Here is a 20,318-nt window from a genome sequence, read left to right as displayed (position 1 = left end):
TATACTACGATGGGGACTCATATACCATGATGGTGAACATATGTACAAGAATAAGGAGATATATACCTGGATGGAGAACATATATACCAGGGTTTGGCCTAGGACATATATACCAGGATAGGAGAATTATATACCAGAATGGGGGACATATTTACCAGGATCTGGGTTATTTACCAGGAAGTTGCCAAGAATGAGAAACAATGGTACAGGATAGGGGACATTGCTACTTAATCAAGGGGGCAACTCTTGTGTATTTAAAGGATTTAGAGTGCTACAAGGGCCCATACATCTGACTATCCTGTGGGGGAGTAGCACAAACTTTGCCAATCAGACTCTAGTTATACCATATATACCAGAATGCAGAATGAGGACATATATATTAGGATGGGAGCAGGATGAGGACATATATACCAAAATATGGAACATACATGTCAGCATAGACCAACAATAGGAACATGTATACCAAGATGGGGAACATATATACCAGGATGGGGAACATTTATACCAGGATGTGGAAATATGGGGTACAAATTTACCATAATTTGGGTTATTTACCAGGAAGTCGCCCAGGATGGAGGACATTGGTACAGGATAGAGGACATTTCTACATAATGAAGGGGGGCAACTCATATGTTTTTGGATTTAAAAGACAACAAGGGCTCATATATCTGACCAACATGCGGGCAGGGGGTGGGATCGAGACACAAACTTTGCATCGGGGCCCTTCTAGTTATGAAACTGACGGTGAGCAAATTATTATTTCCTGAATTTCAATCTCTGGTTTCTTCTCTGCTTTTTTCATCGCAGGAAAATGTTAGTGTTAGGTTATTCAATAAAGAAATCCATGCATCATATAGTTTGCATTACTTTTCTTTTCCTGTGTTTTCAATTTATATTCATAAAATAGCTTGTTATCTCCTGCTTCCTTTAAGATAAAAGCCTTTGGAGCTGTCTGATGTCTCTTTGATGTTCAGTGCAATTGGTCTTGGGTATAGATGCTTGTCAGAACAAAAATTAACAAAGTAGCATATAAGCATAACACAAGACTAAGATAAATAAAATTATAGGCCCTACAGATATTTTACAATAGGAAATACAATTTACAGTGTTGTAAAAGGTAGAATAGATAGTTTAAAAAGGAGTTTAATCTACTGAAAGGTTTTCATGGCCATACCTCTGTAACACCCCTTTAAGCTGCCTCCATGAGCAGGGTATATGGAGATAAGGTATGCACACCAGTGACTATGCAAGGGGGATACATGTAATAGCAGAAACTGCTGTGTGAATACTGACATGAAAAATTCAATAGCTATATGTAAGAATGAAATGGGAAAAATGAAACCTGCATTACTGCCATGAACATATGAATCAAGAGAAATTTAGCTACTGAATTGATCAATGCAATAGAGCCCCAACACTACACCAAAGTATTTCTCTACGTTGGGATCCCTGCCTTGTGTGTGTCCTCTCATGCAGTTAAAAAACTTACCGTGTATGGGAAGCTGAGACCCAAGCTATTTATGCGTATTATATGGATTGGCAATAGGTGTGAGTGGGGTGGGTTCACAAACAAAAAACTACTAACAAATAAGGAATAACGTTTGGAACTCCATTCTATGTCTGAACTCATATATTCATGGCAGTAATGCAGATTCCATTTTTCACATTTTCATTCTTACATATAGCTATTGAATTTTTCATGTCAGTATTCACACAGCAGTTTCTGCTATTACATGTATCCCCCTTGCATAGTCACTGGTGTGCATACCTTATCCTCATATAGTGATTTTTTTTTAGGTTTTTGCACCCAGTTCAGACATAGAATGGAGTTCCAAACGTTATTCCTTATTTTTTTCCATGAGCAGGGTGTCTGGAGATTCTTACCTCAATATGGCGCAGTACCCCCACAAATCTTTCTAGGAGCAATAGGGGAATGCAGAAGGGTCTTCCTTTTCTGCCAGAGATTGACTAGGGAGAACCTCTGTCCATGCTCCGTACACAGTCACTAGAGATGAGGTTAAAACACTTAACAGGTTTATTTACAGGGGAATAAAAGGTGCTAATTGCAGGGGGAATACCAAGGAACAGCAAACAAGTAATGTTATACAATTTTTTTATAGAAGTACAAGATGGGCATTGCAATAAGGGTGCACTCACATTAACATATATTAAATCATCCACATTCTCAGCCAGAAATGTTGGCGAGTGCCAGGCGTATGTTTAATGCATTTATTTCCTCACCTACCATTTGTATGTCCTTCAACAGAAATAAAACACACTCACATAGTACTCGCATGATATATGGATTCTAGGTGAGAAAAAAAAAGACTCACATAGCACTCACATGATATGGATGCTAGGTGAGGAAAAACTAATGACACTTGCTTGACTCTCGCCAACTTTTCTGGCTGAGAATCTGGGCGATTTTATATATACTAATGGAAGTGCACTCTAACCCTGAATTTTAGGGATGATGCTTCCCTTTAAAGTGAAAGCAAACACACTCCTAACTAACAATACTTAACTCAGTAATGGCTGCAGCTCTGCAAACAATGCAGTTCCAGGTTTGGGTCCCAGTTGCCGCAAATGTTTGCGCTCTTGTGTGGTGCCCCTGAGGCTTCAGTCACCATAGAGTATTGCATCTGTCTTAAGGTGTAATGCTTATCCCAGGTAGGAGGAGGTTAACTGCTGGTGCTTGGAGCTTACACAATACACTTACATAAACACCCAGTTAGTGAACCAGCACTTATATTACTCAGGAAGCCAGGCTGGGAAATTCCCAGGCAGGATGAGTCATCACAAAGGTGGGGGCTGCCTGGGAAGTGATCGAATACATTTAGTTTCACTTTAGAACTGGGTGTCCTTGCAGTTTGCTTTCTCCTGGTCATATATTGCCTCTGACCACCAACCAATTTGTTATATTTTCTTGAGATTTTTTATATATATATATATATATATATATGTATATATATATATATATATATATATATATATAGATATAAATATATATATATATATATATATATATATATATATATATATCGTACCTGGACAATTTATTATTTTATGTTTTCGAGTATCTGCCTCTATGTATTGTATTGCATGTGATGCCCTCCTCTTCTGGTCCAAACTGCCATTGTGGTGGTCATTACTTTTAACCAATAAATATTTGTTTTTTGACCTTATCATTTTTTGGTAGAATTTTTTCTACAATTTTGTGTCTCTAGTGCAATTTTTCGTAGGTCCTTTTTCATCCTTACAAGCCCATACACCTCAGTATTCTGCAAGCGCGACATATCTATTTATTTATGTTGGTGTTATGTATGGTTGTCTCTTTTGAACTATTTCGGTATTCACTTTAGAAGGAGTTTTACCTCAGAACAGTTTGGGAGCAGAAGAGAGCAGACAGCCTTAGGAGAGCAGCGTTTAGCAGACTGGTCCTGGGGACGGGAGGCTGGAGGAATTAATCCCAGGACCAGGGGCATAACACCGCACTGAGTTTGCACAAACGGACTGGGAGAAGCAGGAGACGACCAAGTGGGGCTGTGAAACAAAGGAGCATCTCGGTAACTTGAGGGTGAGCCCCCAACAGCCCCTTCGGGACCGGCGCCAGTCAGGGTGCACAGCCCCTGGTTAGGGGAAACTTCATGGACTCTAACAAATCTGCAGGGAAAGGGAATTTCACATCCCATTGCCCACCACCAAAAGTCCTGGGGCACAGCAGCAGATAGAGACAGGAGCCATGGCCACGGTCAGGTCCATAACAAGTTTCGCACTGCCTGCATACAGGACGGCAACTAAAGCCAAGGACACTGGGGTTTACAAGTAGCTCACGGGGATTCACACTACAAGGTGCAAGGAGGAAAGTCTCACATGCTTCAAACACTGGTGGTGACCTCTGCTTCATCTGGGATCAGCTGGGGCCCATCACGGCAATGACCAGTACTCTATGGGTGCAGCACAGGAACTGTGAGTTAAAACACCTGAAACCATAGCCCCTGTGTGAGACTATGATTTGCCGGTGCCACTGCCCCTCGTTTTGGTGCCAACGTCCCTTCCACCATCACCACCACCCTCCTCGTGGCTCGCTCCACCTATGGGGAACTGGAATATCTGAGCTGTGGTAACACCGGGCCCTAAGGAGAGCAACATCTCGCAGCGGCGGCTAATCCCTGGCTGCTCACCACGGGTGGCACTGCAAAGCAACCCCCCCATCCCACCTTTTGACTCTCTCTTTGCCTGTAGCCGTTGGGGCCATGGAGCCGGGTCAGGCCATTCACAGCAACACCACAAACCCAATGGCCCACTACTTTCCCATTATTGAGATAGGAGATGAGAGCTGCTACTGATTCTATGATGACGGGAGGAGGGAGGAGCTAGAGGCAGAGGGAGGATCTAAAGACAGAGGAATTAGCTAAAGCTCCTCCTATGCCTTCTATCCACATAGAATCTCACCAACTGCCATATCCTATCTCAGTGATGGGAAAGTCTTCACTGAATTCAGATTTTACCTCAGAATTGAGAATTTTGATAATGACTGATCCATTCTGGCAGAGAAAGAAGCAGATTTGTCTGATCAGATATAATACATAGTTGCTTTTTTTTCATGTAGAAAGTTGATTTATGAAATAAAAATTAAAATGACGGTTACTTTTTAAGTTAATTACAGCAGTTTTCAATAGGTTGTCCACCTTTGAGGCCAATTTTTTGTTTTTACTTAATTACATGTATATTTAGATTAAACTAATTTTCCAATTGGTAAAGATGAGCAGATTAATTAGCAGCGGATGAAGTTTAAATTGAATTTCCTGAAATTTGTAGTTCCACTCGAATTTAAATACTGTGATTCGATTCATTCGATTCACAAGGATTGTTAAAAAAAAACTGTAAACTGTGTATATATATATATATATATATATATATATATATATATATAAAAAAAATTTAATTTGTATTTGTAGAATAAGGAAGGGTGTGACCTCTGGATATCATCACCTTTTTGTCAAGGAGCGCAGAATTATTTGACAATTTGTTTTCCTTGGGTAAATGGGTCAAAAAAGAGATTTAACTGATCAGAAAAAATAAAAAAATAAAAAAAAATCTTACAAAGGGTAGGGACATATCTTTGGGAGGCAGGCAGGGCATTTGCCCTGGGAATAGCCAACTGGGGGTCACCATCGTGTGATTTGATATGGTGGTCCGAGTCGTCTGCCCTGCATTTTGCCAGCCCCTGTAATAGGATTCCAATGAGCCAGCTGTCGAGCTGACAGTCGGCTCACAAAAGCTTTAGCTCCCTACTCCAAGCAATCAATTGTACTCATGTCTATCAGGCACATGTATAATTGAAGCCCTGACCACTGGCACCTCCAGGTCACGGAGATGTCAGCAGCATAATAATCAGCTCATGTGATTATGCTGCTGACATTACTCGCTGACTCCACTCTCTGAAGAACAATACAAACGATTGAAATTGGGTCAGAGGGGGGATATTTGAGGATAAATTATTGGGAGAAGAGTCTGCTAGGGAGAATGTATGAGGAGACAATATTAAATGTGAGGTGGGGATATGTATAAAAAAACAGTATGGTGAGTAGAGGGATGGGTGTAGACACAGTATGTGAAGTGAGGGTGTAGAGAATGTGAATGTGTGAGGAAATAGTATAAGGAGTGATAGGGAAATGCATGCGGAAACAGTATACAGAAGGGGTGTGTGACGACAGAATATGGGGAGCGGGAAGAAATCTTTGAGGAGATAGTATGTAGACTTTGAAATGTTTGAAGAAACAGTATGAGACGTTAAGGGAATGGCTGATGAAACAGTTTGAGGGGAATGTATGAGGAGACAGAATGGAGAGTGAGGAGGGGAAAGTGTTTGGATACAGTATGTTTATTGAGGGTGGACTGGGGAGATAGTATGGGGAGGAACTGGGAAATGTGAGGAAACGTTTTGAAGACGGAGAGCAATCAGTGCGGAAACAGTATGGGGAGCAGGTTGATTTATGAGGAGACAGTATGGAGAGTAAGGGAGTAAATATCTAAAGAAATAGTATGGTGAGTGGGGTGGAATGTGTGGGGGGACAGTATATGGATGGGGGCAAATGTGTGAGGATACTATTGAGGTGAATAGTGTGAGGAGATAGTGTGATCTTTGTCCTGGTGATATATTCATGTAGTGATGGTGGTTCTGGTGATTTATGCATGTTTAGATGGTGGTTCTGGTTATGTATTTCTGTATTGATCATGGTTTTGGTGATGTATTCATGTACTGATGGTGGTTCTTGTCATGAAATTTTGTATTTAAGGTGGTTCTGATCTATTTCTGTAATGATGAGGGTAGCGATGTTGTGTTTCTAGACTAATGGGGGTTCTTCTGATGTATTTCTATACTTATGTTATTTTTGATGATGTATTCTGTATTCTTGCGCTGTTATTCGTTCTAAACCTGTACACATGTAACAATTCATAATTTGTAAGATTAAATGATATATGGTTTCGTTAATAAAGTGTTGTGCCATCTGAAAAGTTAAGGGTTTCTATGTTTTTATTTAAGTTAGGGGCATCAAAGGGGTTGTCCAAGTTTGAGATGAAAGTCTGCAGTCACTCTATCTGACTGAAGACTTTGGATTTGTCATAGTGACAGCAATGCATGCTCTTAGGAGTGGGAGGTCATAACAACGCAAGTATGCAATTTACAAACATGCGATTGCATGCCGACTCGATCAATACAATTGAGTTGAGCAAGGGCGAATACGTCTAGTTTGAATGGGGCAGAAAGTATGCAAAAAGCATACTTTTGCTCACATGACCATCCACTCTTGCTGCCGATAAAGGAAAATCCTGAAACTACAGTGCAGTGATTGGTGAAAATTCAGAAGTTTCCAGTCACCTAGAGTGATTGCAGACATTTATCACAAACCAACGCAACCCTCTTAATTATAAAATTAAGTACTGTAACATGCCCAATTCAAGACGTTATCACATAACCACTCATATGCGATTTTCGTATTTACTGTCAGGTGACAACAAGCTTTTCTTACTGCTTTTCTAAATGAAATGGGGCTGTCATTTTTCACAGAACATTTAGAGAATTATGAAGTGTAGCTAGTGACCATGTGACTAAGTAAGCAAATCACATATGAGTGGACAGGTGGCAACTACTCAAACCACTTGAGTGCAGGTAATGGTTAGGCGCCAAATTGAATTCTTTCATTGGGTGATGTAAAACCTAGATCCGCCTCTTCAGAGGAATGCAGGACTTTTGAAATCACTAAGATAGTGGGTCGTGATCACAGAACTATCAAAAGTTCATTGCAAATAATCACAAAGTTGCAAAAAAGTGTTGAAAAAAAGATGCACATTAAAGCTGTCCACTACTTTTACATTAATGGCCTATCCTAAGGATAGGTGATCAATGTCCGATAGCAGGGTTCTGATACCTTGCACCCCTGCTGACCAACTGTTTTTGGGCTGGCAGAGGCAGTAGGCAGCCAAAAATGCTCAGTTCAGGATCTGCCCTGTTAACTGATAGCGGCCGTGGCCGGGTACTGCATATCTGCCTCCAATTCACATCAATAGGAGGCAGATCTGGAATACCCGGCCGCGACCGCTATTAGAAGATGTGGCAGCTCCGGAACTGAGCATTTCAGGCTGCCAGTTGTCACCAATGGCTCCCTAGAACATCTGATCGGCGAGGATGCTGTGTGTTGGACCCCTGCCGATGAGATATTGATGACCTATCCTAAGGATAGGATATCAGTATAAAAGTAGTGGATGAAAACTTTAACTTCCAAAGATTTGAGATCAAACGTGCAGCAGCCAGGAACCCATTTTCCTCCTGGGCTGTCATATTCCAGAACTGCAGTCTTCCTGGAGTGCTTAGAAGTGCAATGTGTTCAATGCTCAGAGACATGGCCAAGATAAGAAAGGCTAAAATCTGACCACCACTGAACAATACAAATAATTTGAAACATCAATAATGGGCTAAGAAATATCTAAAGACAGTTTTTTCAAAGTTTTTTTTTAACTGATGACTTGAGGGTGACTCTTGATAGACCAGATGGATGGTCTTGTAGCTGGAACAGTAACGGTACAGATATGCACTTTTTTTTAGCAAAGTGGAAGTGGGAGTACTGCTATGGGCTAGTATTATTAAAGATGAGCTAGTTGGACCCATTTTTAGGTTTAAGATGGACTCACAATCAACTCCCAAACCTACAGTCAGTTTTTAGAAGACAGTTTCCTCAAACAGCGTACATCATGAACTTGTGAGCTTTTCTTAAATGGGAGATTTACGGAGAACAAAAACAGTACGCCTCTGTGAACAGTGTCTAGAAATCTGAGCTTGGTGCTGCCCAAAAATGCCAAAAAGTTGATTGTCAACAGATTAAGAAGAATGGCTACATTGGTCACTAAAACAGTGCCTTGCAAAAGTATTTGGCCCCCTTGAATTTTTAAACCTTTCCCAACATTTCAGGCTTCAAACATAAAGATATAAATTGTAATGTTATGGTAAAGAATCAACAAATGGTACACAATTGTGAAGTAGAACAAAATTTATTGCTTATTTTAAACTTTTGTAAAAGACAATAAACTGAAAATTAGGGCGTGCAATATTATTCAGTCCCTTTACTTTCAGTGCAGCAAACTCACTCCAGAAGTTCATTGACGATCTCTGAATGATCCAATGTTGTCCTATATGACTGATGATGATAAATATAAGCCAACTGTGTGTAATCAAGTCTCCGTATAAATGCACCTGCTCTGTGATAGTCTCAGTGTTCTGTTTAAAGCATAGAGAGCATCATGAAGAACAAGGAACACAACAGGCAGGTCCATGATACTGCTGTGGAGATGTTTAAAGCCGTATTTTGTTGCAAAAATATTTCCACAATTTTAAACATGCCAAGAAGCACTGTACAAGCGATCATATTGAAATGGAAGGAGTATCATACCCCTGCAAATCTACCAAGACCCGGCCGTCCCTCAAAAATGTTATCTCAAACAAGGAGAAGACTGATCAGAGATGCAGCCAAGAGGCCCATGATCAATCTGGATGAACTGCAGAGACCTACAGCTGAGGTGGGAGAGTCTGTCCATAGGACAACAATCAGTCATACACTGCACAAATCTGGCCTTTATGGAAGAGTGGCAAGAAGAACGTAATTTCTCAAAGATATCCATAAAAAGTGTTGTTTAAAGTTTGCCACAAGCCACCTGGGAGACAAACCAAACATGCGGAAGAAGGTGCTCTGGTCAGATGAAACCAAAATTAAACTTTTTGGGCACAATGCCAAACGATATATTTGGCGTACAAGCAACACAGCTCATCACCCTGAACACATTACCCCCACTGTCAAACATGGTGGTAGCAGCATCATAGTTTGGGCCTGCTTTTCTTCACCAGGGACAGGGAAGATGGTTAAAATTGATGGGAAGATGGATGGAGCCAAATACAGGACCATTCTTGAAAAAACCTGTTGGTGTCTGCAAAAGATCTGAGACTGGGACGGGGATTTGTCTTTCAACAAGACAATGATCCCAAACATAAAGCCAAATCTACAATGGAATGGTTCACAAATAAACGTATCCAAGTGTTAGAATGGCCAAGTCAAAGTCCAGACCTGAATCCAATCGAGAATCTGTGGAAAGAGCTGAAAACTGCTGCTCACAAACGCTCTCCATACAACCTCACTCAGCTCCAGCTATTTGCAAAGAAAGAATAGGCAAGAATTTCAGTCTCTCGATGTGCAAAACTGATAGACACATACCCCAAGCGACTTGCAGCTGTAATCGCAGCAAAAGATGGCGCTACTAATTATTAACTTAAAGGGCCCAAATAAAATTGCACGCCATAATTTTCAGTTTATTATTTTTTATAAAAGTTTAAAATAAGCAATAAATTTCGTTCAACTTCACAATTGTGTCCCACTTGTTGTTGATTCTTTACCATAAAATTTTAATTTTTTATCTTTATGTTTGAAGCCTGAAATGTGGGAAAAGGTTGACAAATTCATAGGGGCCAATACTTTCGCAAGGCACTGTATATTTTTTAAAATGTCAGATATGTATTTTTTGTACATTTTGAGTTGTTTCGTTATTTATTATTCTCACCATAACAGTAGAAACTAAATAATTGAGGTGGAAAAATGTAGGTATTTCATTTATTTCCGTAATAATTCTACACATTAAAAGTAGTCCAATAATTTTGCAGACCTAGATATTCTCGTAAGGAAATTAAATCCTCACTTTCAATTTTAAATATTCAGGTTTTAGGTTTACTATCTTTTTGGACTGACCAACGGCAGTATAATTGTTCAATAATAAAATAAATCATCAGAAATAGAAATGAACTAAGAATTTTGCGCACAGTATATTTTCTAGTCGGTTAGAGGATTTTTAATTATGCAATTCACTGCAAATGTATTCACTACATTTTCTGGAAAAATTTGGTGATGTACATACATTTCAATTTCAAAAGATCTGCTTATTTTTAGTAAATTAAAAACAAGAAAATTGAAGCAATTTCCAAGCGCTGTTGGTGTGATCTTCATCCCTTATTCAATGCAACGCGTTTCAAGGATCCAAAGTTCTCTTCCTCAAGCATATTACAATACAAGAAATTCTTTCACCTTTTATAGGGTTACAAGCAAAATATATGATTGGTTGCGTATTGTAACGTTGACACAGCCATGCAAATTTTAATCCATATTGCCCATTATTGTCCTTCAGCCTTGCCACACATGTTCAGTCTTGGTGCCGAGTCAATCAAATATTTTTTCTGACAATATTTTTTCATGGTCGACATTAACAACATGTTCATAAAATTAGAAATAAGAGATAACATTTCAATTAAGGTAAACTCATATATGTCATACTACTTTTCCCAATCCCAATGAAGAAAATGTTTCTGTATCTCATTGTAGAAATATACTGTATTTTTTCCAATTTTGTGTTCCATATAGCCCTTTTATTGATACTGTACCTCTAGTGTTTTTCTTTACCTTTACTGTAAGTCTAAATGATGAACCACCTGTCAACCAACATTAGATAAAGTTACAGAAATACTTATTAATCAACTTCTACAGTCAACGAACAGGTCATTCTCATACCTGACATTTGTCTCCGGCATAACAGAGGACAAAGAATTGCAGGTGCCCGTGCTGGAGCCACAATATGTCACCATCAAATTCTACATTATAATATTATGGTAGATGGTTTAACAATTAATCATACTGACATTTGTTAGGAAATGTTGATATTTGTTGAAAAATACCAAATTCTTAGCACCATGCTGAATGGGGACCCACGGATGGTTTTGTATGGCTACAAATTAAAAAAAGCTTCAGACTACTTAAATTATCAAAGACAAGTTGAGAGTAGAGATAAGTGGATCAATCCACGGAGGATCAAGTTTTGCTTGAATTCCTTGGTTCCCGGCAAATTTTCTTTTCCAATTTAAATTTTTATTGGTTTCAAAAGAAAGAAATACAAACAGAATCACTGTTCATCACATTAAGGTATTGATATACAAGGAGGCTTTACGACGGATCAAAGCCTCAGGCTCAACAACTTTACATCCGTAAATAAGAAATATTTGGACCACGAGTAATACCAAAAAGAAGAACATGACAAAATTAAGGGAAGTAAACAGGGAGGGGGGCAGATCATGGAAGAGTTGGGGATGGGGGGGGATCAGTAAGGAGAAAGACGCGGATGGGTGTGTGGTGGCCGGGACAAATGCCTCTTTCAACGAGCTGGAACCTGAAAGAGGAAAGTATATGGTTTCTGAGGGTGATGCATGCCAAGGGGCCTGTTTATTCCCAAAATTTTAGCAATCTGTGATTGAATTCATGAGGATCAGATGAAAAAAAAGCCTGGTGCAATTTTACACTTACTGCGTACTCAGAGGGCAGACTATTGGCTTTTGGCATGGCAGCATGGGCTTCCAAATAATGCTCTATAGCAATCCGATCACATGGTGTAGCTTAGCCAAACAGGGGGACTATTATAGGCAGTATAACATATAGAAGGAGAAGAGATAGAAGTTCAGAGCACATGGGTAGGAATAGAAATAGACCTAAAGTGTTTGTGGTGTAGTACTTCAGTACTGATGTACCAGATTGAAATTGAGAGTGATAATCTCAGTCTGTGAATAGAAATCTGAGATTCAAGAGATAAAAAGTGAAATCTTGTATCAGTTTCATCATTACCACTCACACACAGTGTAACTGTGAATTAATTGCTCCAATTCTATGCTAATTTTAGATGCATACATATGCCACCCGAATACAGCAGCTAATTGCGCATGCTTGCTTTTGGGATGCTATTCTAACTAGATTTCCTGGTCCCAACCCATTTGGTACAGGCATGTGGACGTTTTATTTAATTTTTTAAAAATAAAACTACATGACCCTGAAACTGAAATACAAGTGAATAAAAATGTTCATCTAATAAAATGTGTGCATAGATGGGGCTTTTGACAGTGACACTATCAGCTGGAGTCCAAGTTCTGCTCAGTGCACCTTCTACTCCACCATAACAGTTAATGTTGTGCAGAACAGAATTTCCAATTTATCAATAATACCAGTTTCTATTCTGCCCCAAAGTCGCTTAAACCACAGCAGTCTGGGGGCTAAGGAATATTTTACACCTAAACTTCTTCCCGTTGATATTTTGGAAGACATGAACAGTCAGCCTTTGTTTGCAGAAAACATGATGTTGGAGGAGATGGACAACACAATTTTAATGCCAATCTGTGTTTGGGCTCTGAGAGGCAAGGTGATAGGTACACTCTCCAGAATAGTAGTTCTCTGAATCACCACAAACCTTGTGGTGGAAATAAAGCATGGGGGGCAAGAACCACAGGCTATTACACACAAAGAGGTAGTTATCAGCTAAATAATTAGTGCTAATGAAAATGATAATAATGATGATTCTGTGTAGGACAATACGTTGAAACCAAAGTCTGAGTTGAGGTCATAAAGAAAAAGGCTGCTGGTATCGGCGAGACATCCTCTGCGGCCAAGTTAGCAATTCCTACAGTCAGCTTTGGAATAGGTAATGCTGCACTTGCTGGTGATGGAGGAAGCTTTGCAGCACAAAAAATGTCTGGTCAAGATGACTGCAAATTGTGCATGCAGGCTTTTCATGTGTGTGAGTAATTTTGCATGTTGCAGCCTGATCATTTTTTTGCAGGCTCTACAAAAGGACAATAAGTCTTTTTAAGTCATTGAAATCCTATCGCTTATAGAAATACAGCTCTTCATTAGCAGGCAAAGACTGAGTGAGCCGTGCAATCAGCAGTGACGTCAAGCAGGTAAGTTGCGGTCACACCTGGAGATTCCCACCTTTGACTGCAGGTAACCTGACCTCAGGGGACCTAAATGAACTCAGTGACCTCACCTCAGAAGTCCCCTGAGATCAGGTTACCTGCGGTCACAGGTGGAGGACCGTGGTACTCGCTGTGAATTCAGGTATAGCAGAGCTGGAATTGTAATGGGACCTCGTGTGGATTATGTCGCACCTTCAGGGGTATTTTTAAATAGGTGAAAGAGGGAGGGGTTTTTGTCTTTTATTTCAAATAAAGGATTTTTTGGTATTTGTGTTTATTTCTTTTTACCTACAGAATAGAAATGGGGAGGTCTCATAGATGACTCTCATTAATAATCTAGGGCTTAGTGGCAGCTGTGAGCTATTTTTAACCCCTTATTACCCTGATTGCCAATGCACCAGGGCATCTAATGGACACAACAATTTTGGGTGGCTGCAGGCTTCTATTTTTAGGCTGAAAGGGACCTCAATAAGCATGGGAATCCCCAGCCTGAGAATTCCAGCACTCAGCTGTCGGGCTTTATCATGGCTGGGTATCAAAATTGGGGAAGACCGCATGCTTTTTTAAAAAATTATTTATTTAAAGAATTAAAAAAAAAACAAAAAAAAAATCCACATGAGGTTCCTTTAATTTTGATACACATGCAAGATAAGTGCATGGTTGCAGCCCGTAGCCATGGCTTTATCCTTGCTGGTATCCATACAGGACGGACCCTACTGCATTTTTTATTTACTTTTTTATTTATCACCAGTATAAGGACACAGACAGCGTTTGTGTTTCCAACCTATCACAGACGCTGTCTCAGAGGGTGGGGGCCTGGTCCAATGGCAGCTGCTATGAACTGGTAACCGTGGACGATCACAAAAAATCCCATTAATCAAGAAAAAACAAAACCACAAGAGTAGTTAGAAACTAAGCTGACAGCAATCCCCTATCTATCGGACAACACTAGAAGTAGCAGTGGGATGTACCTAACACACCTAGACACCTCATCACTGCGGGAGAAACTTGCTACACCTCAAAGATAGAAATGAGGAATCCTAACTTGCCTCGGACCAGTCCCCAAAGAAATAGCAAGAAAATATAGATTAGCAAAGGTGAGGCCGGACTTACTAGATACACCAGGACAGGACAGATAACTGATTGGGACCAGCAAAAAACCCTGCAAAAAAATACCAAACTCCTGATAGAAAAAAGTCCTAAGACCATACGGTTTTCCCCCGCTATATCAGGTACTCTTGTGCCAGACACTTTAAACAGAGCTGCAGATATAATGGGAAGAAACAAAATCACAGAACAAATAATATTTTAAAGCGCAAATAATCCAAACATGAACAGGGAGCAAGCTCCCTTTCTTGCTGGAGGAACTGTACTGCTCACAAAAGCAGAGAGACAGAGCCTCACATACAAAAAAAACAACACAGAACAAAATGGAATAAGCAGAAACACCCTTAAGTGCAACTCCAGCAATTAAGCACAGAAACAGCAAACTAATCTGGAGTAGATTCAGACACAGAATAAATGGGAGAAACTAAAGGGAAAACTCCCAGCCATCTTCAGAAGCAGCAAGAAACAGCTATCACCGGCAGCCGCCAGGCAGAAACTGCTCTCTTAAATCCACAGGCATCATTATTTAAGCACCACCTTCCTAAGCCTGTTCCGCCCTCATCCATGTTTGCTGGTCTAGCACTGTGAGGGCCAGTTCTGACATTGTGCTGGTGTGTGTGGTTCTGCAAACACACACTGGCACCTGGGCTGCCTTTATTCGCAGTTGTCAGTCCTTGCAGCATGGGAGCAGTTAAGACATGTCTCGGGTAAGTGGTTTTCTTATATTGTCCTGCTCATTATATGAGACCTTATGGTACGATAATAATTTATAACATAATGTAGGGACCCCCTATAGAGATTTGCCATGATGTGGCAGGGGGGCTCAAATCATTGATCAATCATTTGCAAAAAATCTTATTGAATTGTTACAGTAGGAATGAATTTGTGAATATTACACTTTTTATTTTTTCATTGTTGCATGCCATTCATAAGCAGTGCTGGCTCCCCTCCTCTTTGCCTAAATACACTAGGCTGATCTGCAATAGGACTTCCTGGATTCCTAATTAATTCCAACACCTGTTTGAGTCACAGATTCATACTCAGCTTCATTACCATTCCTGGCCACTAGAGGGAGATCCACACCAGCACCCACTCGGATTACATTCACAACAGACAGCCAATCAGAGACGTCAGTGGCCAGAGAAAGCAGTGAATATCTATGAGAGATAATTATCAGCCCCAGAATTAGTACTGCAGCCGCATGGAGACTTGTTAAGTATGTACTGCTTTAACCCTTTTGCTTTCTTTTCTTTTTTTTTTTTTTACAGTGGCCAATCACAGTTATGCTAATACTTGACATGGCTGTGATGAGCAGAGTGAGGATGATTTTTGCCACCAAAACATTTCCGGATCCTTGGCAAGATTGCTGACTTTTGTGGTAAATGATCGGACATAAGATTCCAAGCCGATCTGCCAAAGAACATATCATTTTAACCTTTTCCAATCTTGTTAGGATCGTGCATATCTACAACTGATACTGCAGACTGTGGATAGCATCATCCCCAAGGAGCTTCCACTGAAAAATGAACAAGGTATAGGAAGTGTCACGCTCCCAGGATCATCCAGGAATCTGTATAAGCTGATAATATTTTATTTTATTTCCTTGCCCTTCTTGTGCCCTCAAATCCCCCCCCCCCAACATAAATAACTCTTTGATGTCTTTAGCTCCTTAAGAGTGCTCTTTAGGTGTGCTCTGAGTAGGCAGACAGCATGACAGCCGGCTCAGAGAACAACCAGCTCCCAATAGGGGGGATGGCAAAATGCAACCACTGGGGAAACACATCAAACTACCTCATCAGGTGGCCATATGGCACCACCTTCCTGGCTGCACCTGGTGAAAATGCACCACATGCCCTCGCTAGATAAGCCTCTGCTTTTTGTTTACTGCTCTTTAAAAGGCAACCCAATCAAGTTTCAAGGAAAATGGGAAAGGGGTTGAACATAGGAACCACAAGAATGTATTGAATGTGTTTTGAATGTGAAGAAGTAATAGCATCTCAATCAGGAGTATAAAAATAATACTTTTGTTGGGAGCCGCAACAGGTTTGTTATACACGAGGCAATTAAGCAATTACAAATCCTTTTCATCAAGCCTTCCAAAAATGTATCAATTTTTTTAGTGAGCTTGAAAAGACGATTTGTTGTCAAAGTGAAGGAGTGATGGCTCGTCAATATGTCTTTTAAAAAATTAGTTGTAATTTGTGAGCAGTTTGATGGTTATGTACCGGCTGGAAAGTACACTTTGCATCAGGAATATAGTCTATGTTTCATAAAACACCGTAGGCAGGCAGTCTGGCTGGCTATGCATTGCAGTGGCAGAAGCCAAACGATAGAGAAATAGGACGAGGAATGGTAAACGTCTTGCAGTGTAGGGCCAGCAAGAGAAACCCTTGCAGCAGCAGTACAGTCTAACACTATAAAACAAATTGAGCAAACAGGATATTTGTAGCTAGGGTGGCTCTGTAGGGGCAGTAGCAATAGCACATGGTAAAGATATAGAACCGGGAAGGCAAGAAGTGAGACAGTTTATAGCCAGTAATGGCAACCCTGGCAGCAACAGTGTTACAGTATAGAAAACATGATGGACAGAGTGTAGATGCCCAGATAAGCGTGGATCATAGGCACTGCCATTGCCTGATTCTTTTGACAAATGTTAGCTTTCCATGCTTGTGGCAAATAACCTGGTCTGCTTGGGTGTAACAAAGCTACTAGCTACACTGTACACTTTCAGTCACAGTCTCTCTCGCACTGGAAGCTGGACATGACAATAAACAAATAGCAAACAGGATCAATTCCTGCTACTAGTACAATCTATTGACCTAAGAATCCATAGGATTGGATCTCTGGGTATATTCTGAAGGAAGGACTGAAAGCAGGCACAACTGAACCTGGTTGATCATGTAATTTATATTGTATATGGTGCTACTGCTGCTTTGGTTATTTGTAAAATTGCTAAATTTTAAAGAATTTTGTTTTTATTTTTAAACAATTAAGGTTTTTTGGATTTTCTTTCCTTTCTGGCCTGCTCAGAGGAGGGGTTGCATACGCAGGGAACTGTTAACTTTGAAGGGAACACAGATTTCCCTGGTAATACAGTGACAAAAAAAAAGGGTAACAATGTTGTTATCTTTTGAATTTTAGACTCCATATATCACCATCCATTACAACTTTGATCGTGAGACTACCTTCATTTTACAGACAATCATCTTGATTATGTAATACATAAATTTCACATGCAACTATTTTGCATATTATTAGTTATGCAGATTCTTGTCATGTCACTGCATTTTTACTGTTTTGCTCCTAAAAACTTAAATTTTATTTTTTATTATTTTGTTAGTATTTTGTAAATTTCCTTTGGCTTTCAAGAGTACTTGAATCCTTCTGGGTATGCTCTAGATCAGATTCAAACATATCTTGACTGAAATCTGATACAAGGTCTTGTCTATTTGTTCCTTATCTTGGTGCACACTGGTTGACTCACTTTGGTATGTATACGGCTTTTTCTTCAACTCCACCCACAAGTGTTTGATTGGGTTGAGGTTTGGGGACTTTGGGAGACAATCCAGCACCCATACTTCATTGTCATTGAACCATTACTTCACCAATCTCGACGTGTGCTCTCAGTCTTGGAACACTATGTCATCCTTTTCATACCCATAGTACTCTACTGTATAAAGTCATTTATCTTATAGGATACTCACATATAGCTCTGCATTGAAAGTACCCTTGATCCTGGTCAAGTATCCAACACCTCTGGCTGTGAAACAACCCCAATATCATAAGGCTTCCTCTACCGAACTTGACAGTTCCTTCAATTTCTCGATCCTTTAGCCCCATTTTCCCTTGTTTCTTCCAGATCCATTTGCGCCCATCAGAACCTAATCTATTGATTTTCATCTCATTGCTCCAAATCACCCATGTCCATAAAAGTCCAATCAAAATATCAAATTAATTAACCTCATCTGTAAAAGCTGTAATGAGAAAAAAAATGAAAATGCCAGAATTGTGGCTTTTCGGCCATCGCAACGCCTATAAAAAAGTGCAATAATAGGTGATCAAAGCATCACAAAACTATATGAATAAAACCATTAGGTCAGAGCCTAAAAATGATCCATTGATGAACTGAAAATTAAAAAAATTATACTTTATAGAAAATGTCGAAATAAGCAAACTTTTTTGTATGTACTACTGATTTTTTTTTCACCACTTAAATAAAAAATATATGCATATTTGCCATCATCATCCTAACCTGTAGAGACATATTTCCTGTTTATTTTTTAACAGTATGATGAACATTGTAAAAAGAAAACTCAAAAAACGATTGCAAATTTGTGCTTTTTTTCACAATTTCTACTTGGAATTTTTTTACCTGCTTTCCTGTACATTATGTAATAAAATAAATGGAGTCCCTGAAGCATACAACTTGTCCTGAAAATAGCAAGCTCTGAAACAGCTATGTCAACTCAAAAATTAAAAAAGTTATGACTCTTAGAAGAAGGTAAGGAAGCATACTGAGGAGGGATTAAAGACATTCCACCTACCTTTAACTTTGTCATTGATACCAGTGTGCCCCATCGCCACTGCATCCCCACCAACCCCTCATGTTGTAAACCTGAACCGCAACATGAAAACTCAAGCGCTAGGAAGGCAATACATCACTCGAGAATCCCGGCCTTTGACAATCACCTAATAATTGAATCCCTCATTACGTGCACCTCTCTAGCATGCCCTGCATCAGCACTACAATGTATAGTGAAAATCACAATGTCCTATGCATGACTTCTAATCACTGGCTTTAACAGCAGTATCATAATGACAGACACAGGGGTTGTCAGCAGTCACGGCAATCCATTGGTGCCCCACGGTCACGTCACATGCCCGCCAATGGGCGCATGGAATGAGGCACCCTTCTGCCTGCATGTGTTAAATGCTGCTGTCAGAGATTGGCAGCAGCATTTAATAGGTTAACAACCATGGACAGAGATCGGCTCCATCCTCGACTGTTAAAGGCACATGATGGCTGATTAAACCAGCCATCACCTGCCAGGAAAGATGTGGGCTTGGCATGTGCGAGTATACATCAAAACCAGGAAGGCAGCATATGATGTACCAGTACATCATATGTCGTTAAGGGGTTAAAAATTTGTATTTGAAGTCAATTTCTGAACTTCAAAGGAGTGTGATTCGTCCTACTGTATATCCTGCAATACTGGATTATTGCCGTGTAACCATAAGCAATAAGATGATTGTGGGTTCAAGTTCCCTAATGGGGCTAAAAAATAAAACATAAACCAAAAATGTAAAAAAAATTCAAATCATTATCTTCTCCCTCATTAAAAATAAATGAAAACATATTTGGTATCACCACATCCTTAAAAGCCAAGTCTATCAACATTATCAAAGTATAAAATGAATTCATCTATATAGTAAAGAGAAAAAAAAATTACACTCCAGAAGCTAATTTTTTTTTTGTCACCAAACTTCCTTAAAAGATGCAATAATACGTGAATTGTTCAAAATATCATACATGCCCCAAATTGGTATCAATAAATACATCAAGTCACTATGCAAAAAACAAGCAAGCCCTCATACCCTCATACATCTTCTTGCAGAATAAAATAAGAATATTATCGGGTATCAAACAACATGAATTACAAACATTTTTTTAATTTTTTGGTTATAAAAGAAAATCTATGAAAGTTGAGTAATCCAAAAATATGTTAACAACAGGTCATTATTACATATGAATGAGTACCGTAACAGCAAAACCTTAATAACAATGATGAAATTGCATTTATTTACTGCAGTTTTATATTTTCACTTCAGTCAGCAGGAAAGCTAAAATCGGCCATGCTGGCAACACGATGTAGAATAACAA

General features: G+C 39.6%; 1 protein-coding gene across 1 annotated transcript in view; it reads left to right on the top strand.

Moving 5' to 3' along the window:
• The window catches only part of LOC142297268 (uncharacterized), a 56,797-nt gene extending 37,667 nt beyond the window's left edge, over positions 1-19,130 (top strand). Inside the window, 3 exon segments of the mRNA XM_075341523.1 lie at positions 12,467-12,777; positions 15,891-15,969; positions 19,006-19,130. Coding sequence (XP_075197638.1) covers positions 12,467-12,777; positions 15,891-15,969; positions 19,006-19,130 — 515 coding nt within the window.
• Positions 19,131-20,318: the final 1,188 nt, after the last annotated feature.

The sequence above is a fragment of the Anomaloglossus baeobatrachus genome, chromosome 3 (assembly GCF_048569485.1).
Source record: "Anomaloglossus baeobatrachus isolate aAnoBae1 chromosome 3, aAnoBae1.hap1, whole genome shotgun sequence".
NCBI classification, from domain to species: Eukaryota; Metazoa; Chordata; class Amphibia; order Anura; family Aromobatidae; genus Anomaloglossus; species Anomaloglossus baeobatrachus.
This window is presented reverse-complemented; position numbering and strand designations above follow the sequence as displayed.